The following is a 17,124-nucleotide window of genomic DNA, read 5'->3' on the forward strand; positions in this document are numbered from 1 at the left end:
AATAATTGCTGGCCTTGCCAGCAACGCCCACATCCCATGAACGAATAAAAAAAAATTACATTTTGAGAATTCCATTTTAAAATCTTGTTTGTTGTACCTTAGGACCGTCCATTATCTGCCAGAGAACGAAGGAGACTAAAACAATCTCAAGAGGAGTTTCCTTATTCAGGTATTCGCTGGAGTTTCTTTTCTCTTAGCATTTTCTTCTTTTCCCCTCTTGAGATGTTGACCCCCTGCCGAGGTACAGTTCTACAGGTGTCGGAAGCCTTCTGGTATTTGCTCACATGGCCACTACTCATTTGTAAGACTTGAGAAGGATTGTTAGCAGGCTATTTGATGGGGGCTGTTGCAGCCAAGCCCAATCATGATTTTAGTTGAGGTCATACACACACTTCGAGCAGGACTTGCTGCACAGTGCTGGAGAATCGGAATCCTTGCTGATTTTGCTCTCCATGGCCAAGGAGTGCAGAGGCCAACTGCAGTGCCCCTGCCACTACCATGGGCTGAAATCATAAAGACATGCACAGACTGGGGATTGAATCCCAGATGTTCCCAGTCTGCATAGCTGAGCTGCTCATAGCAAACATTTCCTGAGCCATCAAGGCGAGCTATTCACTGGAGTTTAATCCCAAGTACCTGAAGTTTAAGTTAGAAAGCATACAGGAAGGTTCTTTCAGTGTAAAGCATTCCTTCCTCCCTCCACTCTAGCAATGTAATATGAAAAACTGGGGTAAAAATCTCCCACCTGGATTGATATCATTATTGGACTTCCCCTCCTCCTCCCCCCACCACCCACAGAGATCCCACATCTCAAGTCTTACCTTGCACCGGGAAGCTGCTTTGGCAAAGTCACCTCATTGGTGCATTGCAAATCTGAATAATCAGCTTCTGGCACAGGTTTGGATGTCAATCAGGAGTTATCTAAGTCAGGAAATGACAACAGCTGTGTAATATTTTGCTCAGTCCGTACAGCTTACCCATGGTAATCGTTTCTCAATCCAGTCTGGTTTGTAGTTCCAAGAATTTTTAAGAGGTAGAGTTATCTTCCTACCCCCCCCCCCTCCTTTCTAAACTACATACAGAGTAACATTGTATTAATTCTGATTTATAAAGTTACACTGATACTAATTGTGTGAGTTTCCTCGCCAGTTTCCACTTCAAGAAGGAGCTCACATTGTGTAGCTTTAGAAGCAAACTCATACGAAGAGAATCAAAATGTCAAAGTCAGCCGATCCTTATCAGATATTGCTATCCATCATGGAAAGGTAATGCTATGCTTCTTAAAATTTATTGTAGCGTGTTCTGTGCCACTTAGATTACTATTAGTCGCACAAACCAAAACCTCATGCACACTAGTGCATAAGGAATTTGTCTTCCCTTAAGTATAAATGTATTTGAGCTCCCATTGCTTTCAGTGGGAAAAGAAACTTAACAGACTCAAGTCTTCTCTACTGCTGCTTAAACCTTAAAATAAAATTATTCTGATTATTTTATAATTGTTCATAAAACTAATGGTACAATTAATTTTTTTTTAAATAACAGGAAGTGTTAAAAACATTACTGCAGTAGGCAGTGTTTTGGGATTTCATTCAAATCATTGAAGGTCTATGCACGACAATCTACTTTTAATTCAAAGTTACTTCATTACAATTATCCATTAATTCAGTTTAATTTTAGCACTAAAAAGGTAAGTGCTGTTTTAATTAAGTTGCTTAATTTGAACTTCTGGATAATTATTTTTGTGCAAAAAATACATAAAGGAAAAAAATATATATAGTTATTTTAAAGGCCACTCATTTACAGTTTTTACAGAAAATGAGCAGTTTGGAATTCAATCCCCCAAACACTGATCAAAAATACTAGAATACTGTGTAATAAAAACAGAATTTCAGTTCTTCAGTTCTTGTAAATCAGTAGCTCTGATGACACATTTTGTGTTACATGGTGTAACTGAATAACCTCCAACTCACTTTGAGCACCACCACGGGAAATCTAATATATATGAAGGTCTTCCATCTTCTGTGCGTTTATCACTTTCATGTTACACTTGCCAAGTTTGGTTGTGCCAAATAACATTCATAAATCAAGAAACCATAACTGAATAGTTATGGAACTACCAGTGAACAGGCTGGGAGTGAAAACTACTAATAAAGAAGTACCAAGAGCTATAATATCAACCAATCAAAAATGAACAGTCAGCAAGAAGCTGCAATAAATTAACTAGCAAAAAAGAGAAGGGGGAAACCAATGAAACAATTAAGAATATTTTCAGGAAGCCTGTTACGGCATTGAGTAAAGAAGCTCAATCAAAAAGTAGAGTCTCTCAATGCTTCAGTATCAATGTGTCTGTCACTGCTATAGACTGCAATCCCAGAGTGCGCTTAAGGCTGCCTCATTCTCTCAGTTTAATATCGTAATGTGGGCTTACAGACAGGAAGTCATGGCTAGCTCTATGAATGAGCAGTATTCCAGTTAATCATAACAAAACAATTCTGGTGCTTTAAAGACAAATCCCAAATTCAGAACTCTGATTGGACAAACCAAACATGTTCTCCCATGTAGCCTTCTGATTAGAAAACAGATGGAAGGAAAACAAATTCTCAGAACAGCTGCCACCATAGTTTGACCTGTTCCTAGCCCTGTTCTGTCGCGACACTACAGACTTCCTACAAAAACTCAGTACCCACGGACCAGTTGAACCAGGAACACTTCTCACCACGATGGACGTCTCGGCACTTTACACCAGTATCCCCCACGATGACGGCATCGCTGCGACAGCATCAATACTCAACACCAACAACAGCCAATCTCCGGAAGCCATCCTACAACTCATCCGCTTCATCCTGGATCACAATGTCTTCACCTTTGATAACCAGTTCTTTACCCAAACACACGGAACAGCCATGGGGACCAAATTCGCACCCCAATACGCCAACATTTTCATGCACAAGTTCGAGCAGGACTTCTTCACTGCACAAGACCTCCAACCAACACTATACACCAGATACATCGACGACATTTTCTTTCTATGGACCCACGGCAAGGAATCACTAAAGAGACTACACGATAACATCAACAAGTTCCATCCCACCATCAAGCTCACCATGGACTACTCCTCAGAATCAGTTTCTTTCTTGGACACACGAATCTCCATCAAAGACGGGCACCTCAGCACCTCACTCTACCGCAAGCCCACGGACAACCTCACGATGCTCCACTTTTCCAGCTTCCACCCTAACCACGTCAAAGAGGCCATCCCCTATGGACAGGCCCTGCGAATACACAGGGTCTGCTCAGACGAGGAGGAACGCGATGGACACCTACAGACGCTGAAAGACGCCCTAGTAAGAACGGGATATGACGCTCGACTCATCGATCGACAGTTCCGACGGGCCACAGCAAAAAATCGCATAGACCTCCTCAGGAGACCAACACGGGACGCAACCAACAGAGTACCCTTTGTCGTCCAGTACTTCCCCGGAGCGGAGAAACTACGCCATGTTCTCCGCAGCCTTCAACATGTCATCAATGAGGACAAACACCTCGCTATGGCCATCCCCACACCTCCACTACTCGCCTTTAAACAGCCACCCAACCTCAAACAGACCATCGTTCGCAGCAAATTACCTAGCTTTCAAGAGAACAGCGTCCACGACACCACACAACCTTGCCACGGTAACTTCTGCAAGACATGCCAGATCATCGACACAGATACCACCATCACACGAGAGGACACCACCCACCAGGTGCATGGTTCATACTCCTGTGACTCGGCCAACGTTGTCTACCTCATACGTTGCAGGAAAGGATGCCCCAGAGCATGGTACATTGGCGAGACCATGCAGACGCTGCGACAACGGATGAACGGACACCGCGCAACAATCGCCAAACAGGAGGGTTCCCTCCCAGTCGGGGAACACTTCAGCAGTCATGGACATTCATCCACCGACCTTCGGGTAAGCGTACTCCAAGGCGGCCTTCGAGACACACGACAACGCAAAATCGTCGAGCAGAAATTGATAGCCAAGTTCCGCACCCATGAGGACGGCCTCAACCGGGATCTTGGGTTCATGTCACGCTACACGTTACCCCACCAGCGAACAAATGTTATCTGTTTTTAATATAATGGGTCATTTGCTGGCTTTCTCTGCCTTCCGGATGTCTCTGCCTCTCTCTGTTTTTTTTTTCCTGTTTGTTTTTTTGTTGAATGTGTATTCGGGGGTTCTGCAGGTGACACCTCTCTGTCTGAACACGGTGATTGCCTTGGCAACGGGCAGTTGCAGGGGCAGTCTGTAAACACCATGTATTGTTCTATATGTATAAATGCGTAGGCTTCAAGGAGCTCCTGAACATTTACCTGACGAAGGAGGAAGCCTCCGAAAGCTTGTGAATTTAAAATAAAATTGCTGGACTATAACTTGGTGTTGTAAAATTGTTTACAATTAGCTCTATAAGGTAGGCCCCTAATTCTTTCAAGGTCCAATAGTTTTGATTTTAAAATTCTGTACCCTGCATATCTCCGCTGTGCTCTACTTCCCCTGCTGTACTCTACTTTCCTCTCTCTCCCTGCTCTTCCAATGTGCTCTATTCCTTGCCTGCCTCCACTACCCATTGTGCTGTAACTTCCCAGCTGTCAACCGTGCATCATTCTCTGGCTCAGAATGAGACCATGCTAAATATCACTTGCTGCCAGATCTCAGATTAGCCATAAGGAATGCCTCAATCAGCTAGTATAAAATTTAAAAGACTACAACTAAATATTGCTTTGCTATAATATTTCACCTTATGATAATTTACTTAATGACACATTAACACATCAGGCACTGTGGTGCACAAGATAAGGTGAGAGCTGAGTTGATATTTGCTTTTCCTTGTATTTAAAAGGCATGGTACGATGTACTTTAATATTTCCTTTAAGTCACAAGCAGAAATGTGGATGATTGTAACAAAGTATTATTTGGTGCTTTTTCATTTTATATAAATCATTTTAAGGATGTATTGAAGAAGAACTCTATATAACTGCACGGAAATTATAATCGAAAGAACAAAATTCACTCTGGAGTATACAGTACTTTCTACATAGCAATCACCATACAAACTCAAGTTTTTAAAAATGACATCTGTTCTCAAAACAACTGATTGACTGACTGGAGGAAGAATGTACTATGAGCTATATTTTGTTTCATTTTGAATTATTGTATTATTTCATCCAAATTTTGCCAGGATGTAAATGAGTCATCCCATCGCCTTTCAGATGATGATGAGTATAGCTCTTCAACCAGCTCAACTGACAAATCAGAGGGGGACTGCAAAGAAGTGTGAGTACTTAAAGCTTTTGTCTTTTTTGTTTTATGTTGGTATTTCTAGTTAGTGAATCAGTTAACAAGGAAACTATTTCTGCCTCAAAGATGGACCTGGATGAACATTCTATTTGAGTCTCCTTTACTGGTGATACAGATGCTGGTTGATCCACTGAAAAATAATGAAATGCCACCTCTGCATCAGTATATGGGTTGGAGAAGCAATTTTCACTAATAATGCTTTGCTGCTTCCCAAATGCACTGTTCATTTAGTATCGTGGAATCATCAAAGTGACACAAAATCTTGAAACTTCTATGTAATCATGGTGTGTGATGCAAAATGTCTGCATACTAAAGGTCAGTTAGTGTGACATCAATGGTGGAAACCACCTCAGCAGCTTCAACAGTCTCAATTTGAGGAAAGACTGGAGAATCTGGCATTTTTCAATCTTGAAAGGAGTGACTGAGAGATGACCGTACATGGGTGTATGGATAGAAAAAGGTACATCTAGAACGCTTCAAATTAAACCATGATAGTAGGGAAAGAGGATGCAGGTTCAAACTGATAAAAGACAAATTTAGAACTGATAGTCAGGAAAATCTTCTTTACACATAGACTTCCAAGGTAGTACAGACTCTTAAAATCATTTAAACAGTTGGATGCTGTGATCAACATCCTCACCCCAACCCTGGGTTTTATTTTGATTAGGTGAGCAAAGATGGACCAAATGACTTTCCTCATTTGTATGAATCTTGTGATCACCAGACTCCCACAGCAACAGAGAGGCTGATGAAATGTACTTCAGTCTACAACTCAGACCAACTTTGTTCCATAGGTGGAGTTATATATAACTGTAAAGGGGTGCAGACGGAATCGACCTTCAACTTTACTTAGGCCTCACCTGTATTACTAGAAATGCATATTGGATTAGTGATTTCGAGCTAAACCAGCAGGAATTCTCATTTTTGCTTGTACAAAACATTGGGAAACTTTTAAGAAAATGGAAGCCTTGTCATTGAAAGTGCTCCTTGATGAACTAAATAAAGGCTAACCAGGAAATTCTTGATGTGGAGATGCCGGTGATGGACTGGGGTTGACAAATGTAAGGAATCTTACAACACCAGGTTATAGTCCAACTGTTTTATTTGAAAATCACAAGCTTTCGGAGGCTTTCTCCTTCGTCAGGTGAGCGAGTGTGGGATTCCATGGAAGGTTACCGCATTTATAGTCAGAGAACAATACCTGGTGATTACAGATAATCTTTCCAACTGCCTGTTGTCAAGGCAATCAAAGTGTTCAGACAGAGTGATGTTACCTACAGGACCACCGAATACACAAACGGCCAGAACACAAAACAGAGAGAGGGAGAGAAACATCCGAAAGGAGGAGAAAGACAGAGAATGACCCGTTGTGTTATAAACAGATAACTTTTTTTCGCTGGTGGGGTTACGTGTAGCGTGACATAAACCCAAGATCCCGATTGAGGCCGTCCTCATGGGTGCGGAACTTGGCTATCAATTTCTGTTCGACGATTTTGCGTTGTCGTGTGTCTCGAAGGCCGCCTTGGAGAACGTTTACCCGAAGATCGGTGGCTGAATCGGGTAAGCGTTCTCCAAGGCGGCCTTCGAGACACACGACAACGCAAAATCGTCGAACAGAAATTGATAGCCAAGTTCCGCACCCATGAGGACGGCCTCAACCAGGATCTTGGGTTCATGTCACGCTACACATAACCCCACCAGCGAAAAAAAGTTATCTGTTTTTAACACAACGGGTCATTCTCTGTCTTTCTCTTCCTTTCGGATGTTTCTCTCCCTCTCTCTGTTTTGTGTTCTGGCCATTTGTGTATTTGGTGGTCCTGTAGGTAACATCACTCTGTCTGAACACTTTGATTGCCTTGACAACGGGCAGTTGGAAAGATTATCTGTAATCACCAGGTATTGTTCTCTGACTATAAATGCGGTAACCTTCCATGGAATCCCACACTCGCTCACCTGACGAAGGAGAAAGCCTCCGAAAGCTTGTGATTTTCAAATAAAACAGTTGGACTATAACCTGGTGTTGTAAGATTCCTTACAGGAAATTCTTGACTATAGAAGTGCTTAAATATTACATTTTACTCAGTTGTTTCCTCCCGTATGACACAAGTGGCAGTACGAATGTGGCTTAGTCAACATTTGAGCTACGAGGAATATTCACGTGCCCCATCCTTTCCCCCTCCCCCATATTTAATTAACTGATTTTGAAAGATCTCAATGATTTACATGATCTTGAACAACCCAAATTCTCTAGTGCTGCTGCTATCTACACATTTCCTGTTTATCTTCTAGCAAACGTGATTCCAATGAAATGCATGATCTGGTAAAACTGATGACTCAGACATTGAGCATGGATTCAAAAGATTCCTATAGAGAAAATCTAATGCCTGCTCCAGTACCAGAATTCAAACTACGGCGAAAGTATAGAGACACCCTGATTCTTCATGGGAAAGCTAAGGAAGATCCAGAGGATTTCTATTTCAACGATTTTCCAACTGGTCTGTAGCAACTAGGAATACTTAATGCATATCTGAAATATTCTTTGTTCCATAAGTGAATTGAATGATTGGTTAATTAAAAATTATAGGTTTTTCTAATTTGAAGCACTTTTTAATTTTAGTACCTTTTTTGAGATTGAGGTGTAAATAAAATTATAAGTTGTGACCTCAGTTCCCCATTGCTGCACTATAGTTCAGCTTACTGTATTATTAAACCATTTCCTGTTTACTATTGTTTTGTTTAGAGGTTTTGTCTGTGCCAGAGAAGATCAAAAGAACAATTCAAGCTCTACGAACAGATGTTGTAAAAGGATTAGGAGTAAAACTTTTAGAAAAAGTTTACAACATTATGGAAGATGATGATGAAGTCAAGAGGGAGGTAGGTTCCTCAGCTATTGCATTCATTGCATTTTTTAAGGAATTGTTCATTTGTCTTAGAGATCAATAGCTAATTATTTAAAATTAGTCTGATTTATGTAACTATTTTAGGAATGCCTGCAGGAACACATGGGTGAAGAATTGTACAAGAATTACAGTATGAAGGTCCGACAGCTAAAGTTCTTTGAAGATAATTCAAATTTTTGACTGGTACCTAAAACAATTTTAACGGGTTAGTTCAATTTAAGAAGTGCCTTTTCACAGACACTGATCAGTTAAAATGTGTCAATCACAGCTGGAAAACCCAATTGTCCGAATACCTACTGGCAAATCTTGGATTTTTTAAAAAACTTTGCACCATGCAATTGATGTCAAAGGAACTGTACAAAGGATTATGAAGCAGTGGACACTGTGTGTGCCTAGCCAGGACGTCCTACAGTTTGTGAATTAAAATGACTATTGCATCATATCTTTTCAATATCAACTCATGGTTTTTGGTGAAATATTAGATGAACAGTTAAATATGTATCACATAGTATCGTTGATATGCAGTTGTTAATATTTTGTGTCACAAGATACCTACTTTACATATAGACAAGCAGTGTCTATCATGGAATTTACTTCACTTTTGGCTTTGATATCTTATATTAATGTGATTTAAGGATCCAAATATGTTGTATATTAAAGTGCTAAGTTTATTCATAGGTCAGTTGAAATGATTGTTGTTCATCAGTTTATGTCTGTGGATAACTACACATTCTTTGTTTCTAGAAATTGCCCACAGACCACTGCACATTTTAGTATGTGCTTTAAGAGAACTTTTTTCAAGCAACTCTGAAAATCCTTGACCCCCCCCCCCCCCCCCGCCCACTTTTTCTTTTTTTCTTTACTGTTCCATTTTCCTTTAAATTTTCTCACCTTCTCTCCTAAATTTCTGCTGGGGTACAGTTTCAGCCCTATTACTTCATACTAGTGGCTGAACTTGGTGAGCCTAGACAATGAGCAGCAGAAAGGTCCTCGCCTGAAATGCAAACAAGCAGTTTGTATTGTGGATGATTTTCCCTTTCTGACCCAGAGGGCTGAGGTCACTTTTAGTGCTTTTGACACCACCCAACTGAGATGAGTTAACTCGGCACAGACCAGATTCAATCTTGGACATTCCTAATCTGTATGGTTCAGTACCATACCAAGCAGTGTATCCACACACACAGCCATGGGGGAAGCAAATTTCACTAGAACTCCTGTAACAATCTAGAAGTCTGCCTTCTAATGAGATTTCTACAATTTTCAAGATTTATGTGCTCAAACAAAAACAGAATACACTGCATATCTCAAAATTTTGACTTTGCAAGCTCATATGAATCAACGCGATCTGTACACTACATATTTAAGAATACAGAAATATAGGGGGAAGGGAGAAGGGGGATATAAATATGCCTATTAGCTGACATGTTAACCAAACCACAGACATATTGGTCCTTGTCATATGAGAGGAAACAAGTGAATAAAACTTCATATTCAAACACTTTCTATACACAGGAACTACCTGGATCAAGCATTTGCTTAGATCTTTCTAGCCACTGGCTTGTGCTTGAAATAGGAAATAATTTCCCACAATAATAGTTTCACCTCCAACCAGACCAATATTATACCGAGAAAGATGATATGGTCTGTGTGCAATTTGTATTGTATTACTTAACAGATAAACAGTAAATGAGCTTTAAGACACAATTGCAAATCATATCTAAATTCTTAATTAGGATTGTTGTATTGTTTCTTTAACTGAACTTTGTCTAGATATGTTCACAATAGTAAACATGGGATTCGTAAACTTGCAGTTATATTGCAACATTTGCTAGAAAAATAAAAATAATGTACAGTTTCCAAAGAAAATTGAATATAGTTTCATTTGGATTTTCTACAGGCTGTAACATTCCACACCTCTGAAGTCTTATCACTGTATCCAATTATGATTTATCTTACGGTCATAGTCTTATGATTTTAAAACAGAATAACTTAACTATAGAGCACTGGACTCCCAACCAGAAAAGATTGAGTTCAAGTCTCAGTCTTGACCAACCTTGCCGTCTCCTAAAAGGTAAATTTGCCTGTCTCAGCCAAATAATAGGAGATGGAAACTGTTGAAATGCACTTGAAGGCAAGTTGACTAAGAAGTGCTGTTAGTATGTGTAGTTGTGTCCTACCAATTTCATGTTTCAACAAGGTAAGATAGACTCATTAATTCCATTTTGAAATCTTTTTGAAGTTATATAAAGCAAATTTATCATTGCAGACTTGTGTAATCTTTGCTGTGCTTAAGAACACTGATAAATTGTCACTTTTTATATGGTAATAATTCTTATGGCTCCCGCAGATTGCATTTTTTTGAGTGTCTACTGTTTGGATTAACTTACCTGTAATTAAGCTAGATTGAATCCAAAGACCTAGGTAATACTAAGTAGTTTTGTACAAATGAATTTTCTTTACTGTTTATAAAATTTATATCTTGTACTTCAAGTCTGGAGCCTACAAAGGTAAACGTTTGGCAGCTTAAGAAAACAGCTATATTTAATAAGGGCAATAGGACAATTAATGCATTTTTAAAAAAGTTATTGCTTTTTGCCACGGTCTGTCAGAATGTAAGAATGAAAAAGTACATGGAAGAGCATTTTTTTAAACTAGTCAGTCAAGTAGTGTGTAGTTCTTTCTTGAATTTTTTTTTATTCGTTCATGGGATGTGGGCGTCGCTGGCAAGGCCAGCATTTATTGCCCATCCCTAATTGCCCTTGGTTGTGGAATCGCTTAGATCTGTCCATAGCATGTTGCTTCTGTTGTATAGCATGTACGTAGTCCTGTGTTGTAGCTTCATTAGGTTGGCACCTCATTTTTAGGTACACCTAGTGCTGCTCCTGGCATGCTCTTCTATACTCCTCATTGAACCAGGGTTGATCCCCTGGCTTGTTGGTAATGGTAGAGTGTGGAATATAGAATCATAGGAAATAGGAGCAAGAGTAGGCCATTCCACCCTTCGGGCCTGCTGCGCCATTCAAAATGATCATGGCTGATCGTCTAACTCAGCACCCTGTTCCCGCTTTTTCCCCATATCCATTGATCCCTTTCACATTAAGAAATATATCTACTTCTTGAATATGTTTAATGACTTGGCCTCCACTGCCTTCTGTGGTAGAGAATTCCACAGGTTCACCACCCTCTGAGTGAAGAAATTTCTCCTCATCTCAGTTCTAAATGGCATACCCCATATCCTGAGACCGTGACCCTTGGTTATGGATTCCCCATCCATCAGGAACATCCTCCCTGCATCTAGTCTGTCTAGTCCTGTTAGAGCTTTATATGTTTCGATGAGATCACCTCTCATTCTTCTAAACTCTAGTGAATATAGGCCTAGTTGTCCCAATCTCTCATACCTCAGTCTTGCCATCCCAGGAATCAGTCTGGTAAACCTTCGTTGCACTCCCTCCATGGCAAGGACATCCTTCCTCAGATAAGGAGATCAAAACTGCACACAATACTCCAGATGTGGTCTCAAGGCCCTGTACAACTGCAGTAAGACATCCCTGTTCCTGTACTCAAATCCTCTTGCAGTGAACGCCAACATACCATTTGCCTTCCTAACTGCTTGCTGCACCTGAATGCTCGCTTTCAGCGACTGGTGTACAAGGACACCCAGGTCTCGTTGCACCTCCCTTTTTCCCAATCTATCACCATTCAGATAATAATCTGTCTTTCTGTTTTTACAACCAAAGTGGATAACCTCACATTTATCCACATTATACTGCATCTGCCATGTTCTTGCCTACTCACCCAACTTGTCTAAATCTCGTTGGAGTCTCTGCATCCTCCTCACAGCTCACATTCCACCCCAGCTTTGTGTCATCTGCAAACTTGGAAATGTCACATTCAGTTCCCTCATCCAAATCATTGATATATATTGTGAATAACTGGGGCCCAAGCACTGATCCCTGCGGTACCCCACTAGTCACTGCCTGCCACCCGGAAAAAGACTTGTTTATTCCTACTCTCTGTTTCCTATCTGTCAACCAATTCTCAATCCATGCCAGTATATTCCCCCCAATCCCATGTGCTTTAATTTTGCACACTAACCTCTTGTGTGGGACCTTATCAAAAGCCTTCTGAAAATCCAAGTACACCACATCCACTGGTTCTCCCCTATCTATTCTACTAGTTACCTCCTCAAAAAACTCCAGTAGATTTGTTAAGCATGATTTCCCTTTCATAAACCCATGCTGACTTTGTCCAATCCCGTTAATGCCTTCCAAGTGTTCTGTTATCACATCCTTTGTAATAGACTCTAGCATTTTCCCCACGACTGATGTTAGGCTAACTGGCCTGTAATTCCCTGTTTTTTTTTTCTCTCCCTCCTCTTTTAAATAGTGGGATTACATTTGCCACCCTCCAATCTGTAGGAACTGTTCCAGAGTCTATAGAATTTTGGAAGATGACCACCAATGCATCCATTATTTCCAGGGCCACTTCCTTTAGTACTTTGGGATGAAGATTATCAGGCCCTGGGGATTTGTCACCCTTTAGCCCCATTAATTTCCCTATCACTTTTTTTTTACTAATACTGATTTCCTTCAGTTCCTCCCTCTCACTAGACCTTTGGTTCCCTAACATTTCCGAGAGGTTATTAGTGTCCTCCTTTGTGAAGACAGAACCAAAGTATGTGTTTAATTGTTCTGCCATTTCTTTGTTCCCCATTGTAATTTCCCCCATTTCTGACTGTAAGGGACCTACATTTGTCTTCACTAATCTTTTTTCTCTTGACATATTTATAGAAGCTTTTACAGTCAGTTTTTATGTTCTCTGCTAGTTTACTCTCGTACTCTATTTTTCCCCTCTTAATCAATCTCTTTGTTCTCCTTTGCTGAATTCTAAACTGCTCCCAATCCTCAGGCTTGCCTTTTTTTCTGGCAATTATATATGTCTCCTCTTAAGATCTAATACTATCCCTAATTTCTTTTGTAAGCCACAGTTGAGCCACCTTTCCTGTTTTATTTTTGCGCCAGACAGGAATGAATAATTGTTGTAATTCCTGCACATGTTCTTTAAATATTAGCCATTGCCTATCTACCGTGGCCGGGCCATGAGGATACAGATTGTGCTGGAATACAATTCTGCTGCTGCTGATGGCCCACAGTGCCTCATGGATGCCCAGTTTTGAGCTGCTAAATCTGTTCTAAATCTATCCCATTTAGCACGGTGATAGTGCCACACAACACATTGGATGGTGTCCTCAGTGTGAAGACGGGACTCGTCTCCACAAGGACAGTGCGGTGGTCACTCCTACCAATACTGTCATCGACAGATGCATCTGTGATAGGTCAAGTAGGATTTTCCCTCGTGTTGGTTCGCTCACCACCTGCCGCAGGCCCAGTCTGGCAACTATGTCCTTCAGGACTCGGCCAGCTTGGTCAGTAGTGGTGCTACCGAGCCACTCTTGGTGATGGACATTGAAGTCCCCCACCCAGAGTACATTCTGTGCCCTTGCTACCCTCAGTGCTTCCTCCAAGTGGTGTTCAACATGGAGGAGGACTGATTCATCAGCTGAGGGAGGGCGATAGGTGGTAATCAGCAGAAGGTTTCCTTGCCCATGTTTGACTTGATGCCATGAGATTTCATGGGGTCCGGAGTCAATGTTGAGGACTCCCAGGGCCACTCCCTCCTGACCTATATACCACTGTACCGCCATCTCTGGTAGGTCTGTCCTGACGGTGAGACAGGATATATGCAGGGATGGTGATGGAAGAGTCTGAGATGTTGGCTGAAATCATTGTTAACTGATGCAATTGAACAGTCGAATAGATTTTAGGCTTGATATACTATGCAGTTTACAATATCTATCAACTCTTTAAACCAAACTGCTAATTAAATGCTAAATTAGTTTTTAATTATTTTGGTGGTATTTATCAAATCATACCTGTCAACACTGATTCTCTATGAAATGAGGTTATGATCATCACTTATAGACACCCTTATAGATATCAATAATGGAATAACAGAACAGCATTCAGTAGAATCTAAAAGTTACATGATTTCTGAAGATAAGAAAATGTTCAGTAAGAAAGAAGTCATTGTTATAGTGCCTTACCACAAGATGTCCTAAAGTGCTTATTTTTGAAGCAGTCTATTGTATAAAAGATTTGCATTTATACAGCGCCTTTCACGTCCTCAGAACGTCCGAAAGCACTTTACACACCAATTAAGTACATTATTTTAAGTGTAACGTCATAATGTCAGAAATGGGGCAGTCAATTTTCAGACAAGGTCCCACAAACAGCAATGTGATAATGACCAGATAATCTATTTTAGTGATTGAGGGATAAATATTGACCAGGACATCGGGGAAGAACTACCCTGCTCTTCAAAGTGGTGCCGTGGTGTTTTATTAACGTCCACCCGAGGGCAGATGGCCTCAATTTAACGTCTCATTGAAAGTCGTGCCGTCTCTGACAATGCAGCACTCCCTCAGTGCTGGAGTGTCAGCCTAACTTTTGTGCTCAGGTCTCAGGAGTAAGACTTGAACCCACAACCTTCTGCCTCAGGTGAGAATGCTACAACTGAGCCACAGCTGACACCTACATATGATGTGGAGATGCCGGTGATGGACTGGGGTGGACAAATGTAAGGAATCTTACAACACCAGGTTATAGTCCAACAAATTTATTTTAAAATCACAAGCTTTCGGAGATTATCTCCTTCGTCAGATGATTGAATGAAAAGGTTCTCAAATCGCATATCTTATACGATGTTGGGACAGCATCACACCAATCAAAAGGTGTCGTTGTTATTCAAACAGGCCAGTCACGGAGAACAGCACGTACATAGCAGCCAATTTGATTACAGCAAGGCTTCATAAATAGCCAAAGAACGAATGACTAGATAATCTGTTTCTGGTAATGTTGATTGAGGGAGGATTCTTTGTTGCTCAAGTATGCCATGGAAATAGGGTGGATAGTTTTGATTAGGACTATTTATTCGCATAGTACGTAAACACTAACAAACTAGTTAGACCAAATGGTCTGTTTCCAGAGTGTAGCTTCTATATATTCATCTGAGCAGGAGGACAATGGTTTAAATGTCTCATCTGAAAGCTAGCACTCAGTTCCCTGGTGGAACTTGAATCTACCACCTTCTGCCTCAGAGGCAAGAATACTACCAACTGAGCTACACTGACAGGAGACAACTGAGTTTTTTTTGTTAAAGTAGTTCTGGGAATATTGCCCAGTATTTGATTTCTGGATGACAATTTGTAACCAATTTAGAGGAACTCCAGGAAAGTACAGCCCTTGTAAAAGATCAAGTGAGATATAGAAAGGTAAATTAAAAGCAAAAAAGTGAGTATATAATAGCCAAGTAGAAGAAACTGAACAAGTTATAAAACTGGGAAATGTAAGTGTGAAAGAAATTACACAATAATACTTCCAAATGCAACCAAAACTAAACTAGAAAAAGATGGCATTAACAAAGCAATGAACCATGTAAATTTTTGAACAAGATTCTTTGCCACTGAAACAAACATGTCACTTTTTTTTCCCCAAATTTAAGACAAAAATTCAACAGATTTGGTTTTAAGTTTTATTTTGCCCTTCTAGTTTTTTTGACACAAAGGGTCTTTAATTTCTCAGTTACGTTGCTTTTTATTGCAATAGCTCCCTATGACTTGCCTGGTTTGAAATGTAATTTTCCATTTACATTAGTTATGAATTACTATAAAACCCTGTGACTTGCCTCTAATTAAAACAGATGTGAAATTATATTAAGATGTTTCCACCATAACACAAACTATTCTCATCATTCAATACACAGTTCATGCATTATGTAGATAAAGTTTAAATTCAGCTATTTAAGTTAAGCAAATTGCAATTTTCTTCAGTACAAATTAAAATATCTAAGCATTCAATAGAAATGTATAATTTCTCACTGAATTGTACAGAAGACAAAGGAAAACATTGTTCCTTTCAGTTGGGCAGGTGCAGAATGAGAGTCTCCCAATTACTGTAATTTTTTTTTTAAAAAGGTAAATAATCTGGACAACATGCTGCTGCTGCCTCAAGTCCTAATGCTCCAGACAGTGCAGGTTCTGATCACATCTGTGCCATAAGAGTTGTCCAGGCCAATCTAAGTGGGAGACACCTACCCAATGGCAAAACTGACAGCTTGAAAGGTTATTGCAGAATCGATTTACTACAAACGACATTAAAAATTTAACAGCAGCCAAGACTTGACAGGTCAGCTGTTCAGCCCTCTCATATCACAGGAGGACAAAGCATTGCATTTGGCTGTAGTCCATTAACAAGCCAAAAATATGGGTAATACACTAACACATCTTTATAAAATCAAGGAATTCTGAACTAGCAGAAATGTCAACAATTTTTGCCAAATATTTTGGTGGTAAGGGTAAAATGTCAGATGTTCACAACTCTGCATCCTATTCTGAAATAATGAATCCTCCCTTCTCTTAAGAGGGTACTAGTGTAGGAATTTTATTTTCTCCCATCCCTCCTGGAGCCTCTGAGCAGTAGCTGCCCACTGGTATCTCACCCAAATTCACATTGGCTTTGACAGTGATTGCTGGTAGGCTAACTGGACAGCATCACACCCAAGCCTGATAGTGTTCTCACCCAGCATCAACATGCACGTCTGTGGCCAATTTTCCATTTCTTAACTGGGGTACTGTAGCCCTAGCCGAGATCAACTAGTATACTGGAAATTAAATCTGGGATGTTCTTGAATTTATGGTGCAAAGATGGACCCTTTGTCTATGTGCCATCAGAGACCATTACTTTGAATGGTGTTCCAAGGATAAGAAAAGGCTGTAGGGTTACACTTCACTTTGCAGAAGTGGAATTCAAATTCAGTCCCCACCC

The 17,124-nt window shown here is 40.3% G+C and overlaps 1 protein-coding gene across 2 annotated transcripts in view; it reads left to right on the forward strand.

Moving 5' to 3' along the window:
- nek4 (NIMA-related kinase 4) overlaps positions 1-10,490 on the forward strand; it is a 35,322-nt gene extending 24,832 nt beyond the window's left edge. The window contains exons 11-16 of one of the 2 annotated variants that reach the window (XM_067998592.1): positions 103-169; positions 1,150-1,265; positions 5,224-5,318; positions 7,632-7,837; positions 8,083-8,216; positions 8,327-10,490. In XM_067998592.1, coding sequence (XP_067854693.1) covers positions 103-169; positions 1,150-1,265; positions 5,224-5,318; positions 7,632-7,837; positions 8,083-8,216; positions 8,327-8,422 — 714 coding nt within the window. In that variant the 3' untranslated portion in view covers positions 8,423-10,490. The remainder of the gene's footprint in view (positions 1-102; positions 170-1,149; positions 1,266-5,223; positions 5,319-7,631; positions 7,838-8,082; positions 8,217-8,326) is intronic. The other variant, XM_067998593.1, reaches the window with a different exon arrangement.
- The last annotated feature ends 6,634 nt before the right edge of the window (positions 10,491-17,124 follow it).

This window comes from Heptranchias perlo, chromosome 17, assembly GCF_035084215.1.
Source record: "Heptranchias perlo isolate sHepPer1 chromosome 17, sHepPer1.hap1, whole genome shotgun sequence".
Classification (NCBI taxonomy): Eukaryota; Metazoa; Chordata; class Chondrichthyes; order Hexanchiformes; family Hexanchidae; genus Heptranchias; species Heptranchias perlo.